The sequence below is a fragment of the Gigantopelta aegis genome, chromosome 1, assembly GCF_016097555.1.
Source record: "Gigantopelta aegis isolate Gae_Host chromosome 1, Gae_host_genome, whole genome shotgun sequence".
In the NCBI taxonomy this organism is placed as follows: domain Eukaryota; kingdom Metazoa; phylum Mollusca; class Gastropoda; order Neomphalida; family Peltospiridae; genus Gigantopelta; species Gigantopelta aegis.
This window is the reverse complement of record NC_054699.1, coordinates 8,218,546-8,239,576: the sequence shown is the minus strand read 5'-3', so window position 1 is coordinate 8,239,576 and position 21,031 is coordinate 8,218,546. Positions and strand designations below refer to the sequence as shown.

Below are 21,031 nucleotides of genomic sequence, written 5' to 3'. Positions count from 1 at the left end.
ACAAACATCTCGAAGGAGAGAGAAAAGATGAATTATGTGACAAACCTCTCGAAGGAGAGAAAGAAGATGAATTATTTGACAAACTTCTTGAAGGAGAGAAAGAAGATGAATTATGTGACAAACCTCTCGAAGGAGAGAAAGAAAATGAATTATGTGACAAATCTCTCGAAGGAGAGAGAAAAGAACATTAATTATGTGACAAACCTCTCGAAGGAGAGAAAGAATATGAATTATGTGACAAATCTCTCGAAGGAGAGAGAAAAGATGAATTATGTGACAAACCTCTCAAAGGAGACAGAAAAGAAGATGAATTATGTGACAAACCTCTCGAAGGAGAGAGAAAAGAAGATGAATTATGTGACAAACCTCTCGAAGGAGACAGAAAAGAAGATGAATTATGTGACAAACCTCTCGAAGGAGAGAGAAAAGATGAATTATGTGACAAACCTCTCAAAGGAGACAGAAAAGAAGATGAATTATATGACAAACCTCTTGAAGGAGAGAGAAAAGATGATGAATTATGTGACAAACCTCTCGAAGGAGAGAGAAAAGAAGATGAATTATGTGACAAACCTCTCGAAGGAGAGAGAAAAGAAGATGAATTTATGACAAACCTCTCGAAGGAGAGAGAAAAGATGAATTATGTGACAAACCTCTCGAAGAAGAGAGAAAAGAAGATGAATTATGTGACAAACCTCTCGAAGGAGAGAGAAAAGATGAATTATGTGACAAACCTCTCGAAGGAGACAGAAAAGAAGATGAATTATATGACAAACCTCTTGAAGGAGAGAGAAAAGATGATGAATTATGTGACAAACCTCTCGAAAGAGAGAAAAGAAGATGAATTATGTGACAAACCTCTCGAAGGAGAGAGAAAAGAAGATGAATTATGTAACAAACCTCTCGAAGGAGAGAGAAAAGAAGATGAATTATGTGACAAACCTCTCGAAGGAGAGAAAAGAAGATGAATTATGTGACAAACCTCTTGAAGGAGAGAAAGAAGATGAATTATGTGACAAACCTCTCGAAGGAGAGAAAGAAGATGAATTATGTGACAAACCTCTCGAAGGTGTGGAACAGAGCCGACACAATGCAGTACTTCTTCTCCAACAGCAGGAGGTGTTGACTGACGGCATCGCTCACGTCACAACTCTCCTTCACGGTCTTCATGCGGTGGAAGAGCGTCGTCACGCTGGCAAAACATCAACATAAACGTAATAAGACAGGGCTCCTAGAATTGTTATAAAAATCCACTAGCCATGGGATCAGTGATTTAAAAAATTTGCTTGCCATAATTAAAAATTCACTAGTCCTACTTTAATAAATATAATTTTATTAATGTGAATAATCACAGGTATGTCACCCAAAGAGGGAGATAGATCTTAAAAATCCTTTACTGTTTTTTACAATAGCCATCAGGCATGATAACAGTAGTTATTTAGTTATTTATTAGCCCAACATTGAACAGCACTAGACATGGGCGTGTGGCTACCATAATCCAGAAGACCTTTAAAATAAGAGATGATGTCAAGACAAAACATCGGAGAAAAAAGTTAAGTTGTTCCTGGTCATTGCCACATGTCTTCAAGCCAAGACGGGCGGGACGTAGCTCAGAGGTAAAGTGCTCGCTCGATGCGCGGTTGGTCTGGGATCGATCCCCGTTGGTGGGCCCATTGGGCTATTTCTCGTTCCAGCCAGTGCATCACGACTGGTATATCAAAGGCTGTGGTATGTACTACCCTGTCTGTGGGATGGTGCATATAAAAGATCCCTTGCTGCTAATTGAAAAGAGCAGCCCATGAAATGGCGACAGCGGGTTTCTGCTCTCAATATCTGTGTGGTCCGTAACCATATGTCTGACTTTTTACTTAGTCCAGAGGGTGTCCGGTTTAGCGGAGTTTCACTGTATTACCGAAAACCAAAGAACTCACTTTATGTTTGTCCTCTGCAGAATGTCTGACACCGTGACACAAGGTGCTTCAAGAAACCCGCGCTGGAGCTGCGGATCATGAGGTCCATACGGCATCCTGAAATAAACAGCAGAAAAAAACATTGGTTTTGATCAACTACACCACTAGAGCACATTGATTAACTTTTTTATATCCCGCTACCCCCTGTCCTTTCTCTCCTTTGACTTCCATGTCATTTCTGGCAGTTCCTCCTATTTTTCAACTTCTTTCGCTGTCCACCTCCACAACCCAGTCCTTGTAAATTCAATCACAACTGGTGTTTGTCTCTTGTGGTTATCAATCTGGCAGTTCCTCCTATTTTTCAACTTCTTTCACTGTCCACTTCCACACCCCAGTCCTTGTAACTTCAATCATGACTGGTGTTTGTCTCTTGTGGTTAACAATCTGGCAGTTCGTCCTATTTTTCAACTTCTTTCACTGTCCACTTCCACACCCCAGTCCTTGTAACTTCAATCATGACTGGTGTTTGTCTCTTGTGGTTAACAATCTGGCAGTTCCTCCTATTTTTCAACTTATTTCGCTGTCCATCTCCACATCCCAGTCCTTGTAACTGCAACGACTGGTGTTTGTCTCTTGTGGCTATCAATGCTTGTGGGCTTAGTCTGACCACATTGAATAATCATCAGCTATTGCACTGGTGGATCCAGGAGGCAAACACCAAACTGGCCTTAAAATCTTCTTCTTTTTTTTTTTTATATCTGGGATCTTACTACCTTATCCCCTCCACAAATAATTTGGACCATTTTAACAACAACGAAAATCACGAAATATTGTATCATAGTTTGTTTGGCCCCAAAAATGTGGCTAGCAAAACAAAGTAATTAAGAAGAATTGCCATAAATACCAGACATATGCAGGGCAAGCTCTGACACTCGCGAATTTTGAAAGCAGTTGGCGAATTTTACTTTAGTTTGGCGAAAGAATTTCATGTAATAATTGACATTTTTTTTAGAAAATAACTGTTGATTTCTGCAATTTTTTAAGTTTAATAGACAATTTGGCGAACTGTTTTGCTCACCCAGAGCTAGCCCTGAAAAGTGTGTAAGTAAATGTGACTTTATTAAAAAAAAAAAAAATGTAATTTTAAACCACAGCAACTTACGAAAAAAATACTTATACCTTTCACATATGAACATTATCATGGCTTCTAGAATTTGTATAAAGCCCACTAGCATGGGATCAGTGATTTTTATAATTTACTAGCCACTATTAAAAATTCACTAACCCTACTTCTCTTTAAGTTAATAAAATTTCATTAAACAATAGTAATAATCAGATGTCACCTAAACAGGGAGACAGAGCTTAAAAACACTAACATTGAAGGGTGGGTGTTAGGATATTAATATTTACAAAATAGACTATAGCAGCAACATTTGACCGTCAGGCATGGCAATAGTAGTTATTTACTAGCCCAACACTGAACATCACTAGCCATGGGAGTGGGGTTGCCATAATCTAGAAGCCCTGTCAGGCATGGCAATATTAGTTATTTACTAGCCCAACACTGAACATCACTAGCCATGGGAGTGGGGCTACCATAATCTAGAAGCCCTGTCAGGCATGGCAATAGTAGTTATTTACTAGCCCAACACTGAACATCACTAGCCATGGGAGTGGGGCTACCATAATCTAGAAGCCCTGTCAGGCATGGCAATAGTAGTTATTTACTAGCCCAACACTGAACATCACTAGCCATGGGAGTGGGGTTGCCATAATCTAGAAGCCCTGTCAGGCATGGCAATATTAGTTATTTACTAGCCCAACACTGAACATCACTAGCCATGGGAGTGGGGCTACCATAATCTAGAAGCCCTGTCTGGCATGGCAATAGTAGTTATTTACTAGCCCAACACTGAACATCACTAGCCATGGGAGTGGGGTTGCCATAATCTAGAAGCCCTGTCAGGCATGGCAATATTAGTTATTTACTAGCCCAACACTGAACATCACTAGCCATGGGAGTGGGGCTACCATAATCTAGAAGCCCTGTCTGGCATGGCAATAGTAGTTATTTACTAGCCCAACACTGAACATCACTAGCCATGGGAGTGGGGTTGCCATAATCTAGAAGCCCTGTCAGATATGGCAATAGTAGTTATTTACTAGCCCAACACTGAACATCACTAGCCATGGGAGTGGGGTTGCCATAATCTAGAAGCCCTGTCTGGCATGGCAATAGTATTTATTTACTAGCCCAACACTGAACATCACTAGCCATGGGAGTGGGGCTGCCATAATCTAGAAGCCCTGTCTGGTATGGCAATATTAGTTATTTACTAGCCCAACACTGAACATCACTAGACATGGGAGTGGGGTTGCCATAATCTAGAAGCCCTGTCTGGCATGGCAATAGTATTTATTTACTAGCCCAACACTGAACATCACTAGCCATGGGAGTGGGGCTACCATAATCTAGAAGCCCTGTCTGGCATGGCAATAGTAGTTATTTACTAGCCCAACACTGAACATCACTAGCCATGGGAGTGGGGTTGCCATAATCTAGAAGCCCTGTCTGGCATGGCAATAGTAGTTATTTACTAGCCCAACACTGAACATCACTAGCCATGGGAGTGGGGTTGCCATAATCTAGAAGCCCTGTCTGACATGACAATAGTAGTTATTTACTAGCCCAACACTGAACATCACTAGCCATGGGAGTGGGGTTGCCATAATCTAGAAGCCCTGTCAGGCATGGCAATAGTAGTTATTTACTAGCCCAACATTGAACATCACTAGCCATGGGAGTGGGGTTGCCATAATCTAGAAGCCCTGTCTGGTATGACAATAGTAGTTATTTACTAGCCCAACACTGAACATCATTAGCCATGGGAGTGGGGTTGCCATAATCTAGAAGCCCTGTCTGGCATGGCAATAGTAGTTATTTACTAGCCCAACACTGAACATCACTAGCCATGGGAGTGGGGTTGCCATAATCTAGAAGCCCTGTCTGGCATGGCAATAGTAGTTATTTACTAGCCCAACACTGAACATCACTAGCCATGGGAGTGGGGTTGCCATAATCTAGAAGCCCTGTCTGGCATGACAATAGTAGTTATTTACTAGCCCAACACTGAACATCACTAGCCATGGGAGTGGGGTTGCCATAATCTAGAAGCCCTGTCTGGCATGGCAATAGTAGTTATTTACTAGCCCAACACTGAACATCACTAGCCATGGGAGTGGGGTTGCCATAATCTAGAAGCCCTGTCTGGCATGGCAATAGTAGTTATTTACTAGCCCAACACTGAACATCACTAGCCATGGGAGTGGGGTTGCCATAATCTAGAAGCCCTGAATATTTTATAGATTTATAAACATTTCAAGTGAAAAATGTATAAACCTGTACCCTCTCGACAAGTTTTTTTGTCAAAAATTAATCCTGTAGGCAGAAGGTTAATAATAAATAAATATATTTTATTCAGGTGACCAGTATTAATGCCGGCATATAAACATTGCTAAATTATGCTTCCGAAATTCCACTCAAACAATTAGTAAGTGACTGATTGGTTCGACTGCCTCATATTTTGATGCTGGCATAACAACCGTTATTCATATTCTCCGATGAATTCCCTCAGACTCACCGTACATCCACAATAGTCATATACAACGCACAGGCTATTGACTCGTTCACTGGAAACTGTAAATAAAAAAGTTGAAATTAAAGTTTGTTTTGTTTAACAACACCACAAGAGCACATTGATATATTTATCACCGACTATTGGATGTGAAATATTTGACAATTTTTAGTCTTAGCGAGAAAACCTGCTAAATTTGTTCCATTAGTAGCAAGGGATCCGTTATAATATATTATGCATATAGACACGCCATTTAATATACCAGTCGTGATGCGCTGGAATGAACGAAAAATAGCCCAATGGGATCCCAGACCGACCATGCATCGGGTGAGCGCTTTACCACTGAGCCACGCCCAATGTAAAAACTAAATAAATAAAAAAAATTAAAATGCAGAAACGAATATCGTTCCTGAAACCAACATGGCACAATATCAGAATACGGTGACATATAAGCACTTCTGATGTGCCGCACAGGGAACAATATCCCTCACAAACCATCCCATAGACTTGTATACGTAAATTTAAATTGAAACAAACCACTAATTGGTTATGTGTTGAAATGCAATGTATAGCAGATATTTCATGTTTTTTGTCAATTATGATTTATATCTCATTGAGTGAAGTTTGCAATCATATCTCACGAGTCGCGCGTGTGTGTTAAGTGTGATATGATTGCAAACAAACACTTTCTACAGTGACGATAACACATTTTAGAGTGAAGTAGTGAAATTTTCACTCTAAAATGTGTTATCGTCACTCGGTGACTAATCGACACTTTTATTTCACTGATATTTTTAAGATATTTCACTAAATGTTATAGAACAAATCAGGGCTAACTCTGAGTAAAAAAAAAATTGGGGCCAATTTTAGGGAACATTAGGTTCAGTATCGCGTCGTGACTCGCTACACAAGATACTAAAGAGTAGTTGCTAATCAATTTTCACTTGACTAAAAATATCACCTATCAAGATTTTGAAAAGAAAACGTTTGTTGAAATTATCTATTAAACTTGCACAAACTCAATTATTTTCAAAACAAAATATAAATTATTACATGAAATCATTTCGCCAAATGAAAATAAAACTTGCCTGTTGTTCTCAATCCTTGAAGTTTTGAACACTGAATATAGTCCACGGCAAAAAGGTGCCAAGAATAATTAAAAATGGCATCTGGTGAATTCGGTGAGTGCCAGGACTAGCCCAGTGAACATTATCAATTACATAAAATTTCCAAGGTTACATCAGGACTATTTTTGTTTTGGATCCAGTACATTAAAATTATTCCTTGAACTTAAATGAAAGCACCCACACCCCTCCAAAAAAAAACCCTGATCTTGAATGAATACAAACTTGATGTTCCCTGGTTGCGGGTGACAACAACTTGAGTTGAGAAAAGGCTTTCTTCTCGATGTCCTTCATGATCGACAAATCGCGACACACCGCCATTATTTCGTCCTCACACGGAATTGTGTAACCATTGGAAACAATGGCCATCGTTTCATTGGTTGATCTGAAAAATAAAATATATGTGTAGATCCAATTATTTTATCAGGAGACACCCTGTCCATTGCCAAATTAGCCAACTGCTAAATTTTATACAATGTCGCTAAAACATTTGAAATTTAGTACTTGCCTATTAAATGTTTTATTTAAATTAGGCTGCCACTCTCCTACATGTATATATCTGAAAATTGGTTCAAACTAAAAAATGTTAACTATTGTACTGGTCACTATTGACTAATAATTAAAATTTAATTTCCTTTTATCTTTTAGAAATTTGTTTTGTTTGACAAGCACATTGATTAATAATCAGCTATTGGATGTCAAATATTTTGGTAATTTTGACAAATAAGTCTCAGAAGAAACCCCAGGGCTTCTACATTATAGTAGCCCCACTCCCATGGCTAGTGAAAAAAAGGTTCAAATGCTGTATTAGTCTATTTTGTAAATGTGTTCAAATATCTTGTCCATTCCTCCTGTCAAATCTATGGGGTTTTAAGCTTGATCTCCTTCTTTAGGTGACATATCCAATTATTAAAATTGTATTTACTTAAAGTAGGACTAGTAAATTTTTAATCATGGCTAGTAAATTTTTTAAATCACTGATCCCATGGTTAGTGGATTTTTATAACTATTCTAGAAGGCCTGAAACCCACTACATTTTTTTCATTAACTAGTAACAAAGGATCTTTTATGTCCACCATCCCAGACAAGATAGCACATACCACGGCCTTTGATATACAAGCTGTCTTGGTGCACTAACTGGATTTTATCCTTTGTAACAGTGGCAAAACAACACATAAAATTTGCTTTTTAAATGTTAAGTCATTATTTACATTGGCCGATTAGCCAGGTAGTGTGATATGCGAATGCTCCGGATGAGACATAAGTCTATATAGCAATCAAAATTAAATAGAAACATATAAGTTATTTCAGTTTCAAATGTGATTAGAATTCATAGACATCTCATGGGCCATGGCACATAGCACCGATACTTAATTAGTGTATTATTAAATATTGTAAGTGCCTTTTTTAAAACATTACATTCATCCCTGAATACCATAGGTCAACACTATAGGCCATCCGATGGGCAACCCCTGCAATTTAGAAAATGTCCACAGCAAAAACACATTCCATTGAAACAAAACCCTGAATATAGTCAAAGCAAAATTTGACATATAAAAAATTTTTACCCTAAATTTTGTCGCAATAGACACCTAACAGGCAACAAGGTTGTAGACTTAAACGTAAAGTTTACAATAAATTGCTCCTACCTTTATTTTTCGTTAGATTTTACCCAGACAGAAATCTAGATTTTTTTTTTTACAATGGCATGGATTCCACATACTAGATGATAACCATGTCACCTGTATCGACTTCACTGAGATCGCACAGGGCAAAAAGCATGGAATTTTTTGTCGGCTGCCATTTTGACTTTGGGGTGAAAGGATATGACTTAATCTAACAACCGTTGAATGTAATAACATGTTATGATATAAATGCAAATGTGATGACGTCATATTATTTTATTATTATTATTATTTGATTGTTTAAAGATACCACTGGAGATCATTGATTTTATATTAATATTTTAGAGTCTTTCACCCCTCTTGAAGAGTATTCCATAAAAAACCAAACTGGCAGACAGCAGAAAACTGCATGTATTTAAATGTAAACTGAAGCAAATGGACCTTTTAATATTCCATCATAAATCTTCTTCAGCATAGATATAAACATGACACGTCAATGGATATTACAGAAGCCAATTACGCAAATTTGCAAATGGTTGATAAAGGGTTACAAATTGATAACCTATATCTGATTTGCAACTAGAGTCACGTAAACAAATTTATTCATCATTCACAAACATAAACATGAGGGCAAAACAACCCTATATAGAGGGCGAAACTACACGTGGCGATCGGGAATAAGGGCGAAACGACCTCATACCGGCATTGTCACTAACCATAACCCTATTATAAGTATTTATGTTTTTTATATGTGACAGTGCCAAAGGAAAGTCCTACCACTACAAGTTATTTGTTTTTGAGCCGATTGTTATCTAGGCATGAGTTCAACCCGTACCCCATTTTCAATGGTTTCTAGATGTTTCGTACCCAAACCCATTCGTACCATACCGTTTCGTAACAGCTAGCATACCAGTTCGTAACCAATTAAATAATGTCATACATTACACCTAACATTAGTATATTTTTTAAATACACAATTATAATATTATATTACAAACATATTGTAACATTTAGCAAAAAATGTGTTGTAATAATCACTTTTATAAGCATTAAATGAGCAATTATGTGCTGTGCATCACTGAAGCATGCCGTTTCGTAACCAAAAAGCATACCTTTTCGTAACCAAAAAGCATACCTTTTCGTAGCCAAAGAGCAATTCTTTTGTCATAAACCCATTTAATATTTGATTGTATCAACCTGTGTAATAACGGTATGCAAATTTCATGTCATATGCAAATTTAAAAGTTCATAATGCTACTTTCACCTGTCAATAATTGAAGGACTCGGTGCTAAATAGGGAATAAGTCACATTTTGAAAGTTTTGAGAAATATACCAACATATAAGTTTTTATTAATTTCACATTTACCTTTACCATAAATACAATTGTATGAATGTACTGGGTTTCAATATCTCTATATATCATTATGTTAAAGTAACAAACCCTAGTTTTTAAACACTAATGCATATTTTTTACTATTATAGCCGTTTTTGATAACTGAAATCATACTTTACTTAGATTTTATGGTTTACATTATCAATTTCTGTACATTCAAAATGTTTTTGGTCATCCTGGTGTTTTTAATATCGCAAAATGTATTTCTCATATTTTTAAAAACGCACTTGCGTCTGAGAAATAACAGTTATGGAGTCGAGTTTTAGTCTATTTTTAGAGGGTATTTCACCATTTCAAAGTCACAGACTCATGTTTCACTCAGTTATAATTTTATCCAAATGTATTACAGGTTTGTATATTAATTAAAGTTAGTGTAAATTTTCACGGCTTGAAACTAGGGTATGTCCCTTTAATATTACTATGTTTGTAAATATTATTATGTTTGTACATTAAAAAAAATTTGTCATGTAAAAAGAAAAAGGCTATGTGTTTGAAATATATCAACAAATAAGCTGACTTCGCTTGACATGATTCTTTGTGACAATTTCTAATCGCTAATTATTAAAATGCAGTTGGCTTGGATTTTTATTGTTTTGTTTTTCATTAAATAACATGTACAAATGTGGGTACGAACTGGTATGCCGATGTTCCTCTGGTTACGAACTGGCATGCCTTTGGGTACGAACTGGTATGGTTACAAAACGACCTGATACTCTAATAGTTTGGGTAGTTTTAGGGATAGAGTTAGGGTTAGAGCCTTTGATATTGAGGGGTACGGGTCAAACTCTTTCCGTTATCTAAATTGGTCACAAAAATTGTATTTTTTGGCTCTTAGACTTACCAAAACACTTTTCCTTTTCTTCATATGTCAAACCAAACTGAAATGATTGACAAAAACCAAACAAAAATCAAACATTAAATTGTTTGTAGGTGAGGGGACGGACTATAGATGCATTTTCATTGATGCATCCCTCCCTAGAATAATTCCGCATCCGCCAATGCACAAATATTACTTTGACATTGGACTTACACTGAATAAAACTCTACAAACAGTACAAACTATATAGGGGAGGTTACCCAGTGGCAAACTCGGAAACGGGGAAGTGCCTACATTTTGCAATAAAATTGACTTTTTTTCACTTACGATACATCAGTCCATTCTGTAATACTGCTTGCCTGAGTTTCACTGGCCATAATATTCAGATACTACAATACGTAGTCTGCTTGTTCAAGATAATATTAATAATCATCGATAACTTTCAACAAAGACAAATGAGGATTTCTTGATTACTGTTGTGTACAAAATTATTACGCTACACAGAAACTGGCGAAATAGCGCGCTAAATGGTTATGCGGCAATTCATTGGTTACCACAAGTTCGGTTTGCCAGGTCATCAGAGGATAAAGGTCAAATGGATCAATTTCGCGCCACAGTTTGTTCGTTTTTTGCAAATCCCTCCTATAATGCAAGAAGCATCTGCGTAGATAGACCAATATTGTTTTTTAACAATAAAAAATAAGTTAACACATTTGTACTCTTGTCAAGAAAAAATATCATGTAAAATGCGGTTTGGATTCAATTCTCAGAAGCTGTTTCATTAATATAACTGCGTGCAGTGTGGTTTCTAGAAGAACATAATGACCAACCGTTTGTGGATAATTTTCGTCTCCAACCTTGTACCAGAAATCATTTTTAAGATTTGTGATTGATTGTTGCACTGTAATAACTCGTTTCCACAGCCATACCATTCAATGAAATATGTCCGATCGAAACTGATTGCTCTATAACGAAGTTTCCCAATTTTTTTATTGTTCTGTGCTTATATAAGTTTATTAACTGCAAGTGCGAATGCCGTAAATAAGTTGGGAAAGATGCTTAAATCTGTTTTAAACTTGGTTGGTGTGTTTTGCTTTTGTTTTTGTTTGTTTAGGTGGGTTTTTTTTGGGGGATGGGGTATTGGGTTTTGTTAGTTTTTGTATTGTTGTTTTGTGTGTGTGTGTGTGTGTGTGTGTTTTGGTTTTGGTTTTTAGAAAATGTGAGAAATAGAATATATTGCATTCGTGTCCTATAAACACTATTTATATTTGTCTTTCAACACGTATCAGAAGGTATCCAACTTGCTTAAATTATGTTTTACAAATAGCTTGTTGTAATTAAGATAAATGTTATCCAACGACCACTCTCCCCTGCACGTGCTGTAACCTCACCGTGGTGCAGGGGTGTAACATTCTCTTTAAGAATGGCCAATACAGCACAAATCCTCTTGTTTTCTTCGAGATACAATTGAAATTTTGAGTAAAAGTCAGTATCTATCTGTGATATTTGTATTTTTGTACAGTTCTTTACACTGTTTTTATTTAAATCATGAATTTTTATATTGATGTTGATCATCACCTTATTTGTTTGCATTACCACAGTTTGACACCCAATAGCCGATGTATTTTTCGTGCTGGGGTGTCGTTAAACAATCATTCATTCATTCATTCATTCATTCATTCCAACGACCACTCATGTAATATTCTCTGTATTTTAAGTATTGTTTGTGTTTTAAATTTTAAGTGTAACAACTAAAGATACAAGCCTCCGTATTTAAAATCCCGGATCAGCTCATGTATTAAAAAAAAATAAAAAAAAAAAAAAAAAAAAAAAAAAAAAAATAATAAATATAAATCGTCGTTAAACTCGAACCCATTACCTACCAGCTTTAACTCCGATGACTACACTACACCACCAAGACCTACATCTGAATGACAACATGCAGTTTTGATCAAAATGGTATTTCTGCACATATATTAGAGTGAAAGGGATATTTTAGCAAGTTGTGAATCGTTATATTGTCAACTGTCTTTTATCTTTAAAACAAAACCCTGTCACAATCCAGGTCGATTGAGTCCTTCCTAATATAATCCATTTGCAAGAGGACTGCCATTCACAAAACAATAGTTTGACAAATTGTAAGTACAATACACATCTCGGTGAATATAATTATGAGCGATCTTTAATCATTACTAAAAGCAATTATGAACTGAATTTTAGAAGAACTGCAATATCTCTGCATGACAATTGTGTTATTTGTTCCATTAGTTACTATGTGGGTAACAAAAGTTAAAGTTTGTTTAGTTTAACGACACCACTAGGGCATATTGATTAATTAATCATCGGCTATTGGATGTCAAACATTTGGTAATTATGGCATATAATCTAAGAGAGGAAATCCGCTACATTTTTTCATTAGTAGCAAGGGATCTTTTGTATGCAGTTTCCCACAGACAGGAAAGCACATACCACGGCCTTTGACCAGTTGTGGTGTATGTCGGTAATTATGCGAACTGACTCATCTGATAAACTGCCAAATGTTCTCTAAATACATCCTTCTAGTAGTACTAGTAGTTCTAAATAATAATAAAACATAGTAACCATCGTTTTTTTTCTCTTAAATTTGAGATAGCATTATGTCCAGCTACACAAACGTACTAACCTGCAATTAGCTTATTATGTCAGTGGAATCGTTATCATCAGAAAGTAGCACACCCAGAGACTAAATCAATTACTTACCCCAAATTAACATTTAACGATTTTGAAATTAATTTTATTGAGAAAGTATGTTTTCCATTTGAATATAAAAATATCAGTCTTTTTCTGTTGATGTATGCCGATGATTTGGTGCTTTTTTTTCTGAACGTGCAAGGCCTGCAACATATGTTAGATAGTTTATTTGATTAGTAAGCTGAATGGGGAATTTAAATTATTATTAATAAAACTTAAGTGATTTTCAGAAATGGTGGGGAAATTAGTAGTACAGAGAAATGAATTTATAACGGTAAAATATTAGAATTGGTTGAGAGTTTTTCGTATCTAGGATTTATGTTGTACTATAATAATAAATTCACAGTTGCAGTGAAACACTTAGCAGACCAAGGTAGAAAAGTTTTATTTGCCTTGCATTCTAAAACAAAACCTTTGAAGTTAAATATTGAAACATTGTTATCATTGTTTGACTGTTATATCACATGTATTGTATGTTATGCTTCAGAGGTATGGGGATCTTATAAAGGAGATATTATTGAAAGAGTACATCTTATTTGTTGTAAAAACCCGCTTGGGGTTAAACGATCTACTAATAATTCTATGGTGTATGCTGAACTCGGCCGCCTCCCATTACGCACTAATAGAGTATTTAACATGATAAAGTACTGGTCTAAGCTTCTGAACACAGATAACTGCATTCTCAAAAATTGTTATTTATATTTGTACCATTGTGCTGAAAATAAAAATAAAAACAGCTGGGCATATCAAATAAAACACGAACTAAACATGCTAGGATTTAGTTATTTATGGACCCATCAACAGCTAGACCCAATGCGGTTAACACTCATTAAACAGAGAATAATAGACCAATCCCAACAAGTCATTAGAGCTCAAATCTCAGATTCCACTAAATGCACACATTACTTACATTACATTGATATTTATGCTTTGCAATATTACTTGTCTAAATACATCCCAGAGCGACTTAGGAAAGCCATAACAAGATACCTCTATCATCACAAACTCTAGCTATTGAAACTGGCAGATAAAATAGATTATGTTTAATTTGTGATAAAGATATTGAAGATGAATTTCACTTTGTACTGGTATGTCCATTTTATAGTGAATTAAGGTCATATATAAAACCTTATTGTTGGAAAAACCCATCTGTTTAAAAATCTATTCAACTATTTTCTATTAATAACATTAAACAGTTTAGGAAATTATCTGTATCAAGCTACCCAGTTAAAAAACAACACTGTAGTTATCTTATTTATGTATTTACTTATAAAGATTATTATTATTTATGTATGTATTTATTTATTTGTTTATTGCTTACTTACTTTCCATTGCACCTTATTTCATTATGTGTCACCATTGTTCACCTGTGTATTTGTGTATTTATGCATTTATATATTTTCTTGATATAACTAATGAGTTTTATAGTTCAAAGTAAAAAAAGGAATGAATGAAAAGTAGACTTTCCTATCTAAAATCATTGAACTGACCAATTACGTAGTCCCAAAGAAAAGAAAAATATCACGTGGGTGGTCGTTTTTCCTCCTACCAATAGGACTAACAGTACGCATTTTTTCTTTGGTTTTTCGTGCTGGGGTGTCGTTAAACATTCATTCATTCATTCATTCATTTTTCTTTTGACTTTGAAGAGAGAAATATACTATAACCCCATTTCATTCTGCCAATGCACAATGAAATATATTTAGTTAAATAGTTGATTATATTATCAAGTCATTTAAGTCAGATTGATGAAAGCGAATCGCCTTGTCGTAAATTACTGCGTTTGTTTACACTGTGCGTACAGGAGTTGGTAGGAGCCGACGTCATTTCCTCCTAAGCTAGAGTACCGAACGCGACGAAAAAGAAACAAAATGGCTGCCCCCAGTTAGCAGGAATAATCACTAAAATTCTAAAAATACGCATTTTTCATTTCTTAAAGTGTCAGTATTTGTTGGTGGTCCGGGTATGCATCTTTCCAACACATAAGGCTCATATTTGACTTGAGTTCTCCTTTAATAAATAATTTTCTTTTAAAATTGTTTTAAAATCGCTTATAAAAGTCATTGCAGTAGATCAATTCTTAATCAGGATTATTAAAACATTGTGAGCCGAATTTACAAAGCATGTCAGTTCTGCCCTATATGTTTTTCCAAAACAAGTAGACAATTTTCAAAGGTTTTTCCCTCTGAACGGTAAAGTTAATATATTGAACATGTTGAAGATCTTATGGCTGTTGTAACACCTCCATCTTTAATGTACATATAATTTGCCTAAAGTTAGATATCATATCCTTCGTTGGTTTTACAAAAACACATTTTTTATGGCATGTTGAAACATGTTATAGTATTAAAACACTATTCTAAATATGGATGTGAAAAAGTAAAGCAGGTTTGTAAATGCTAATTTTTCTTTAAAAATCGCTTTAAAACAAAACGCCTTTATATCATAATTATGGGCCTATACGTCAGAATTATTAAATGTTTCACATCCAATAGCCAACGATTAACAAATCAATCTTTTATTGATGTATTATTACATAAACACAAACGTGACATCTGGGTAATAAAATGCATTAATAGTGCAAGGGAGCGGGGGTGGGGGGGGGGGGGGGGGTGGATAATGTTTTTATCACCATGCTCATACTAATTACAGGATGCGTTGTTTGAAAGTAGAGACGGGATTTAGCTCAGTCGGTTGAGTGCTCGCTCGAGGGCATGCAGTCAGCTGACTGAGTTTTTTTCTCTCTCGTTCTAACCAGTGCACCACAACTGGTCTAAGGCCGTGGTGTGTGCTTTCTTGTCTGTGGGAAAGTGTATATAAAAGATCCCATGCTGCATTAGGCAAAATGTAGCGGCTTTCCTCAGATGACTACAAGTCAGAATTACCAATGTTTGAGGAAACACACCACCAGTTGTTGTATCGTTACTTATTGTAGCGGTTTAGGGAATAGTTCCTCATTAAAAAAATACTACAAAATTCTGATATGCTTTTTGATATCTTTCTTTGATGATTACACGTAGGTTGACCTCTGTAGTATTTAAATAACCCATTGGTTTATTGTTATATGTAAAGAAAGAAAGAAATGTTTTATTTAATGACGCACTCAACACATTTTATTTACGGTTATATGGCGTCAGACATATGGTTAAGGACCACACAGATTTTGAGAGGAAACCCGTTGTCGCCACTTCATGGGCTACTCTTTCCGATTAGCAGCAAGGGATCTTTTAGTTGCGCTTCCCACAGGCAGGATAGCACAAACCATGGCCTTTGTTGAACCAGTTATGGATCACTGGTCGGTTCAAGTGGTTTACACCTACCAATTGAGCCTTGTGGAGCACTCACTCAGGGTTTGGAGTCGGTATCTGGATTAAAAATCCCATGCCTCGACTGAGATCCGAACCCAGTACCTACCAGCATGTAGACCGATGGCCTAACCACGACGCCACCGAGGCCGGTTTGTTATATGTAATGCTAACTGATAACTGTGCAAGTGGTATAGTGCAACCTGTATAACAGCAACATGGGGCGGTGGTCGGGCATGGTGGCTGTTAACTGAAAACATTTGTGGTCGACCTATGTTGATTTTTTATACGGTACTTGTCAGTTGTGAGCACTCCCTAAAATTAGTAGTCACATGACCCTCTCGATAGTGTTGTATTTTCACAGAATATATTCTGACATAGAACTTGTATTGAACTGCATGGAGTCAGAGCCGGATTTAGACCTTGGGGAGCCCGGGGCACTTCAGGTTCGGGGGCCCCTCAACATAGAAATTAAATTACATGACAAATAATAAAAAAAAGAACTAATTTTATAATTATTACTTTTTTTTTTATAAAGGAAGTCCTTTGTCGGGGGGGGGGGGGGAGCTCTGGCAGGGGGGCCCGGGGCAATTGCCCCCTTATAAATCTGGCACTGCATGGAGTTAATGATGGTGAATAACCTCGACATCCAATAGCCAATGATTAATTAATCAATGTGGTTTAGTCGTGTCGTTAAATAAAACAAAACCCAAACTTATTTGAAACTACATAAATAACAGGGCCGTTAAATCTTGTTCCTACTTGTTAAATATATCCATAAATCTATACAATCGGATCAATAGAAAATTCATAAACTATGTTAATGAGAGATTTCCACTATTTAATTTTCTATTTTGTCAGTAGAAGATAATTAATTAAGTTGTAAAGAAGACCTTAGAACATCCATATGTCAGGTTTAAGAATTTGTTTAATTTATGTTAATTTTTTTTTTTTTTTTAAATAAAGGTTCCTAAATTGCAAAATAAACTCCATTAGAATCAAAATACCAAGTTTCGATCAAAATTCTAGGAGAAGATACACTTTTATATTTTCATTTTCTATTTAAACTGCTTAAATTTAATAAAAATTCAAAAGTTTCAAAACATCTCTTTATTAGTTTGTGAATACTGATCCAGAGAAAAGTAGTACCAAGCTTCAGAACTATCAAATATTTAATAACATTTCATAAAAATTAAAAAATTAAACGTTCAAACTTTTTCAAAATATCTCTCTATTAGTTTGTGAAGATTACCCCCTGAGAATAAGTTACACTAAATTTCAGAACTATCCAATCAAACCTGTAGGATAAGATAGACTTTTGAATTTTCAATTTAATTATTTTTTAATTTAATAAAAATTAAAAAAAGTTTCTAAATATCTCTGTTAGTTTGTGGAGGATCATTGTACCAAGTTTCAGAACAATTCAATCAAAACTGTAGGAGACAATACACTTCAAAGGAACGTTGACAGAAGATCTAAATCGAAACGGTGGAGTTTTCATTAAAGAAATGATTATCCCTTGTTCAACACACCACGACTGGTATATCAAAGGCCGTGGTATGTGGTATCCTGTCTGTGGGATGGTGCATATAAAAGATCCCTTGCTGCCAATCGAAAGGAGTAGCCCATGAAGTGGCGACAGCGGGTTTCCTCCCTCAAAATCTGTGTGGTCCATAACCATATAACCGTAAATAAAATGTGTTGAGTACGTCGTTAAATAAAACATTTCCTTCTTCTTCCCTTGTTCAACAATAACTATATGAACTGTCATATATGAACTCAGGAAATAACCCGAGGCATAGCTCTAGGAATAACTCCACAAATGATAGTGTCCCATGAACCATTAAATGTTTTTCTTACACACCTGTGTGTTAACAATTTCAAGACATTCGACTGGCTGCTCCTAAGTGATGACCAGGTCACCAGTGCCATGCAGCCAATGAAAAACAACACGGTGGAAATAGATTACACTGTGACGTATAGTTAACCTGACAATCATGAGTCTGTGACGCAAAATGATAATACAATTTGCTTAAAACCTGGTTTTTGAGGATATGTAAGAAATAGAATAATACATTCGTATCCGTTAGATACCATCTATCTCACAACTCGTCTTTAAAAACGTATCAAACTCGCTTTCGCTCGTTAGATACATTTTAAAACAACTCGCTGTGAGATAAATGGTATCTAATGGCCACTCATGTATTATTCTCTATATATATGTTGCCAGGGTGCAATATCATTTCTGGAGATGTTTTTTTTTAGAATACCTTTGGTAGTTTTAAATCACATGACCATGTAATTTCCCCTTCAAGATATATTAAACTTAAACAATTTATATATCGTAAATTTGTTTTTAAATAATAATAATAATAATAATAATAGTTTTAAAAAATATACAAAAACAACAAAAACGTCCCAAAACAAATCAAACAATATAGGCAGCAACAACAACAACAACACTCAAAATAGACTTTGGTTTCTTATAAAGAAATGTTTAATTACTATGACAACCTGATTTTAAAAAAGAAAGAAACTGTCCTCTAATTAGGCTTATTAAGGTATGGCTGTTTTAATACTAGTTATTATTTCTATACACGGATGCTATATTTACATGTAATCTATTCTGCAAATGGTTTCTTTAAAAACTCAGTAATATTGCCTATGAGTTTTGGACAAGTCTTAAAGACAGGTTCTGTATGACACGTGTTCAACACGCCATGGAAAGTGTCCGTCTCAGGATGCCACACGACTGTGTTTCCCGCCTTCTCCAGTCTCTTGGCATAAATTATCCCATGGTCTCGTATATAATCCCAATGCACAGTGAACACGTACGCAGGCGGAAGTTCTGAAAGATCTTCAACAAGGAGGGGCGAAACTCGCGGGTCTTCTATCAGTTTTGACATAGATATGACGTCATCATCTATTGGCGTAGCCACGTGATCGTCACGGACGTAACCTTTCTGAACGAGATTGGCTGGAATAAGGTCGACGTCGACCAATCGTTTGCATTTTTCAGCCAGCTCTGGAGTGATGTATTTTCCCGATTCCATCATCTCTTGCTGGTGTTTGTTCAGACTGAGCCACATCCCCAGCAAGCCGTAGAAAAAGAGGAACTCGTCAGCAGAGTCTGCTAGTCGCTGTTTAGTCATCGGCAGCGAGTGAGAGCAGACTTGCAGTGATGGGTATATCAATAACTGGGCTTTGATCCGCGGCTCTATTCGTTCGTCTCGGAACTTGATGGTCACGGCAGCAGCCAAGTTTCCTCCTGCACTGTCACCTGTAGAGCGACACAGAATGGATGAATGAATGTTTAACGACACCCCATCACAAATATATCCATATTGGGTGTCAGAAAAAGGTGAAAATAAGGATAATCGATGATCAACATCAATAGAAAATTAAAACATCGTAAAAAGCTGTGAAATGTATATCACAAGTATATTAACATTTTGAGTATATAAGAATCACAGGTAAACATATTAAAATTCTTAATAAAAGTCAACATATCTGTCCTCGTCTGTTCAAAATGATTACACCTCACCAACATGCTGTGGACCTTCAGTGTACACTGACAATATTCACACTACACAAGAATACATGAATGTGTCAGGTATGTATGACCAATGCAAGCACGACACAAGACTATTTTTTCTTCACCGTCTATAGGAGGACTGCCACTCCCAGGACTCCCACTAATGTCAAAACCTATACTAGCTCTGGAACTTTCTTTTTGACCGACCGTTCAAAATTGCGCCCAATTTCCTCAACCAAATTTGCGCACTTTTTCTCTCTTTGGCATAATACTTTGCTCCATTCAAAATCCCATAGCACCATCACCCCCCCACACACACACACACCGACCTTGGTCGGGCTGCTGGTGCTCCCTTGCACCTGCCAGTGCAGGCGGTCCCCCCCCCCCCACCTTTCCTGGACGGAGGAGCTCTTGCGCCCAGGATAGGCGTGTGCTACAACAGCTTGTTCTGAATGTGCACGTAAAGCCCTATGACCTGACCTGACCTGACCTGACCTGACTAGGACTGGCTTGACAGAATGAAAGCTTGTTCGCAACCACACCGCTTCATTAATTTTGACCAGGCTGAGAAGATGCACTGGTTAATATTATGTTTAATACTGGAGTAAAGCACAAAACTCCCGAAATGAGGCAAATCCAAATCAGACTTTGCAGATACGTTTTGAAAGTTTGGGACCATTAAAAAACAAAATGCAGAAAGAACTAGGTACCATAGTTTGGTACATCGTCGTATGTTTGTGATTTTTTTATCACTTGTTCTTTTATGCAACTGTCCTATCAATAACAAGCTTAAGCAAGCAGTCACTAAACTATTATTACAACAAATATTCATTTACCACCAACTGCGATCTTGTTTGGATTTACTCCGTAGCTGATACCATTATTCAGCACGTGTTTCGTAGCCGTCACGCAGTCGTCAAAGCCTTTTGGAAAAGAGTGTTCGGGTGCTAGTCTGT

At 36.4% G+C, this 21,031-nt stretch overlaps 3 protein-coding genes across 3 annotated transcripts in view; 1 reads left to right on the top strand and 2 right to left on the bottom strand.

The window, feature by feature from the left end:
* Window positions 1-27: 27 nt before the first annotated feature.
* On the top strand, window positions 28-609 carry LOC121370433 (GRIP and coiled-coil domain-containing protein PFC0235w-like). The gene has a single exon (XM_041495654.1). The coding sequence runs from the start codon at window positions 28-30 to the stop codon at window positions 607-609; it is 582 nt and encodes a 193-aa protein (XP_041351588.1).
* Window positions 610-1,047: 438 nt separating this feature from the next.
* On the bottom strand, window positions 1,048-10,988 carry LOC121370392. Its single transcript, XM_041495585.1, has 5 exons — window positions 10,833-10,988; window positions 6,895-7,054; window positions 5,552-5,607; window positions 1,932-2,027; window positions 1,048-1,192 (listed from the first exon to the last, which is right to left on the bottom strand). The coding sequence occupies exons 1-5, from the start codon at window positions 10,880-10,882 to the stop codon at window positions 1,048-1,050; spliced, it is 507 nt and encodes a 168-aa protein (XP_041351519.1). The 5' UTR covers window positions 10,883-10,988.
* An 8,023-nt stretch (window positions 10,989-19,011) lies between these two features.
* Window positions 19,012-21,031, bottom strand: part of LOC121370351 (arylacetamide deacetylase-like 3) — a 3,083-nt gene continuing 1,063 nt past the window's right edge. The window contains exons 2-3 of the mRNA XM_041495517.1: window positions 20,912-21,027; window positions 19,012-19,820 (exon numbers count right to left, since the gene is read on the bottom strand). Of these exons, the coding sequence (XP_041351451.1) occupies window positions 19,162-19,820; window positions 20,912-21,027 (775 nt within the window). The 3' untranslated portion in view covers window positions 19,012-19,161. The remainder of the gene's footprint in view (window positions 19,821-20,911; window positions 21,028-21,031) is intronic.

Bases quoted from the DNA above. Each gene is read 5' to 3' on its own strand.
- LOC121370433 (XM_041495654.1), top strand. From the start codon at position 28: ATGAATTATGTGACAAACCTCTCGAAGGAGAGAAAGAAGATGAATTAT.
- LOC121370392 (XM_041495585.1), bottom strand. From the start codon at position 10,882: ATGGCCAGTGAAACTCAGGCAAGCAGTATTACAGAATGGACTGATGTA. The intron at 5,608-6,894 runs GTTTGTATTCAT...TTTTATTTACAG, and splicing joins CCGCAACCAGGGAACATCAA to TTTCCAGTGAACGAGTCAAT. The intron at 1,193-1,931 runs GTGAGTTCTTTG...ATGTTTTGCCAG, and splicing joins CTGCAGAGGACAAACATAAA to CGTGACGACGCTCTTCCACC.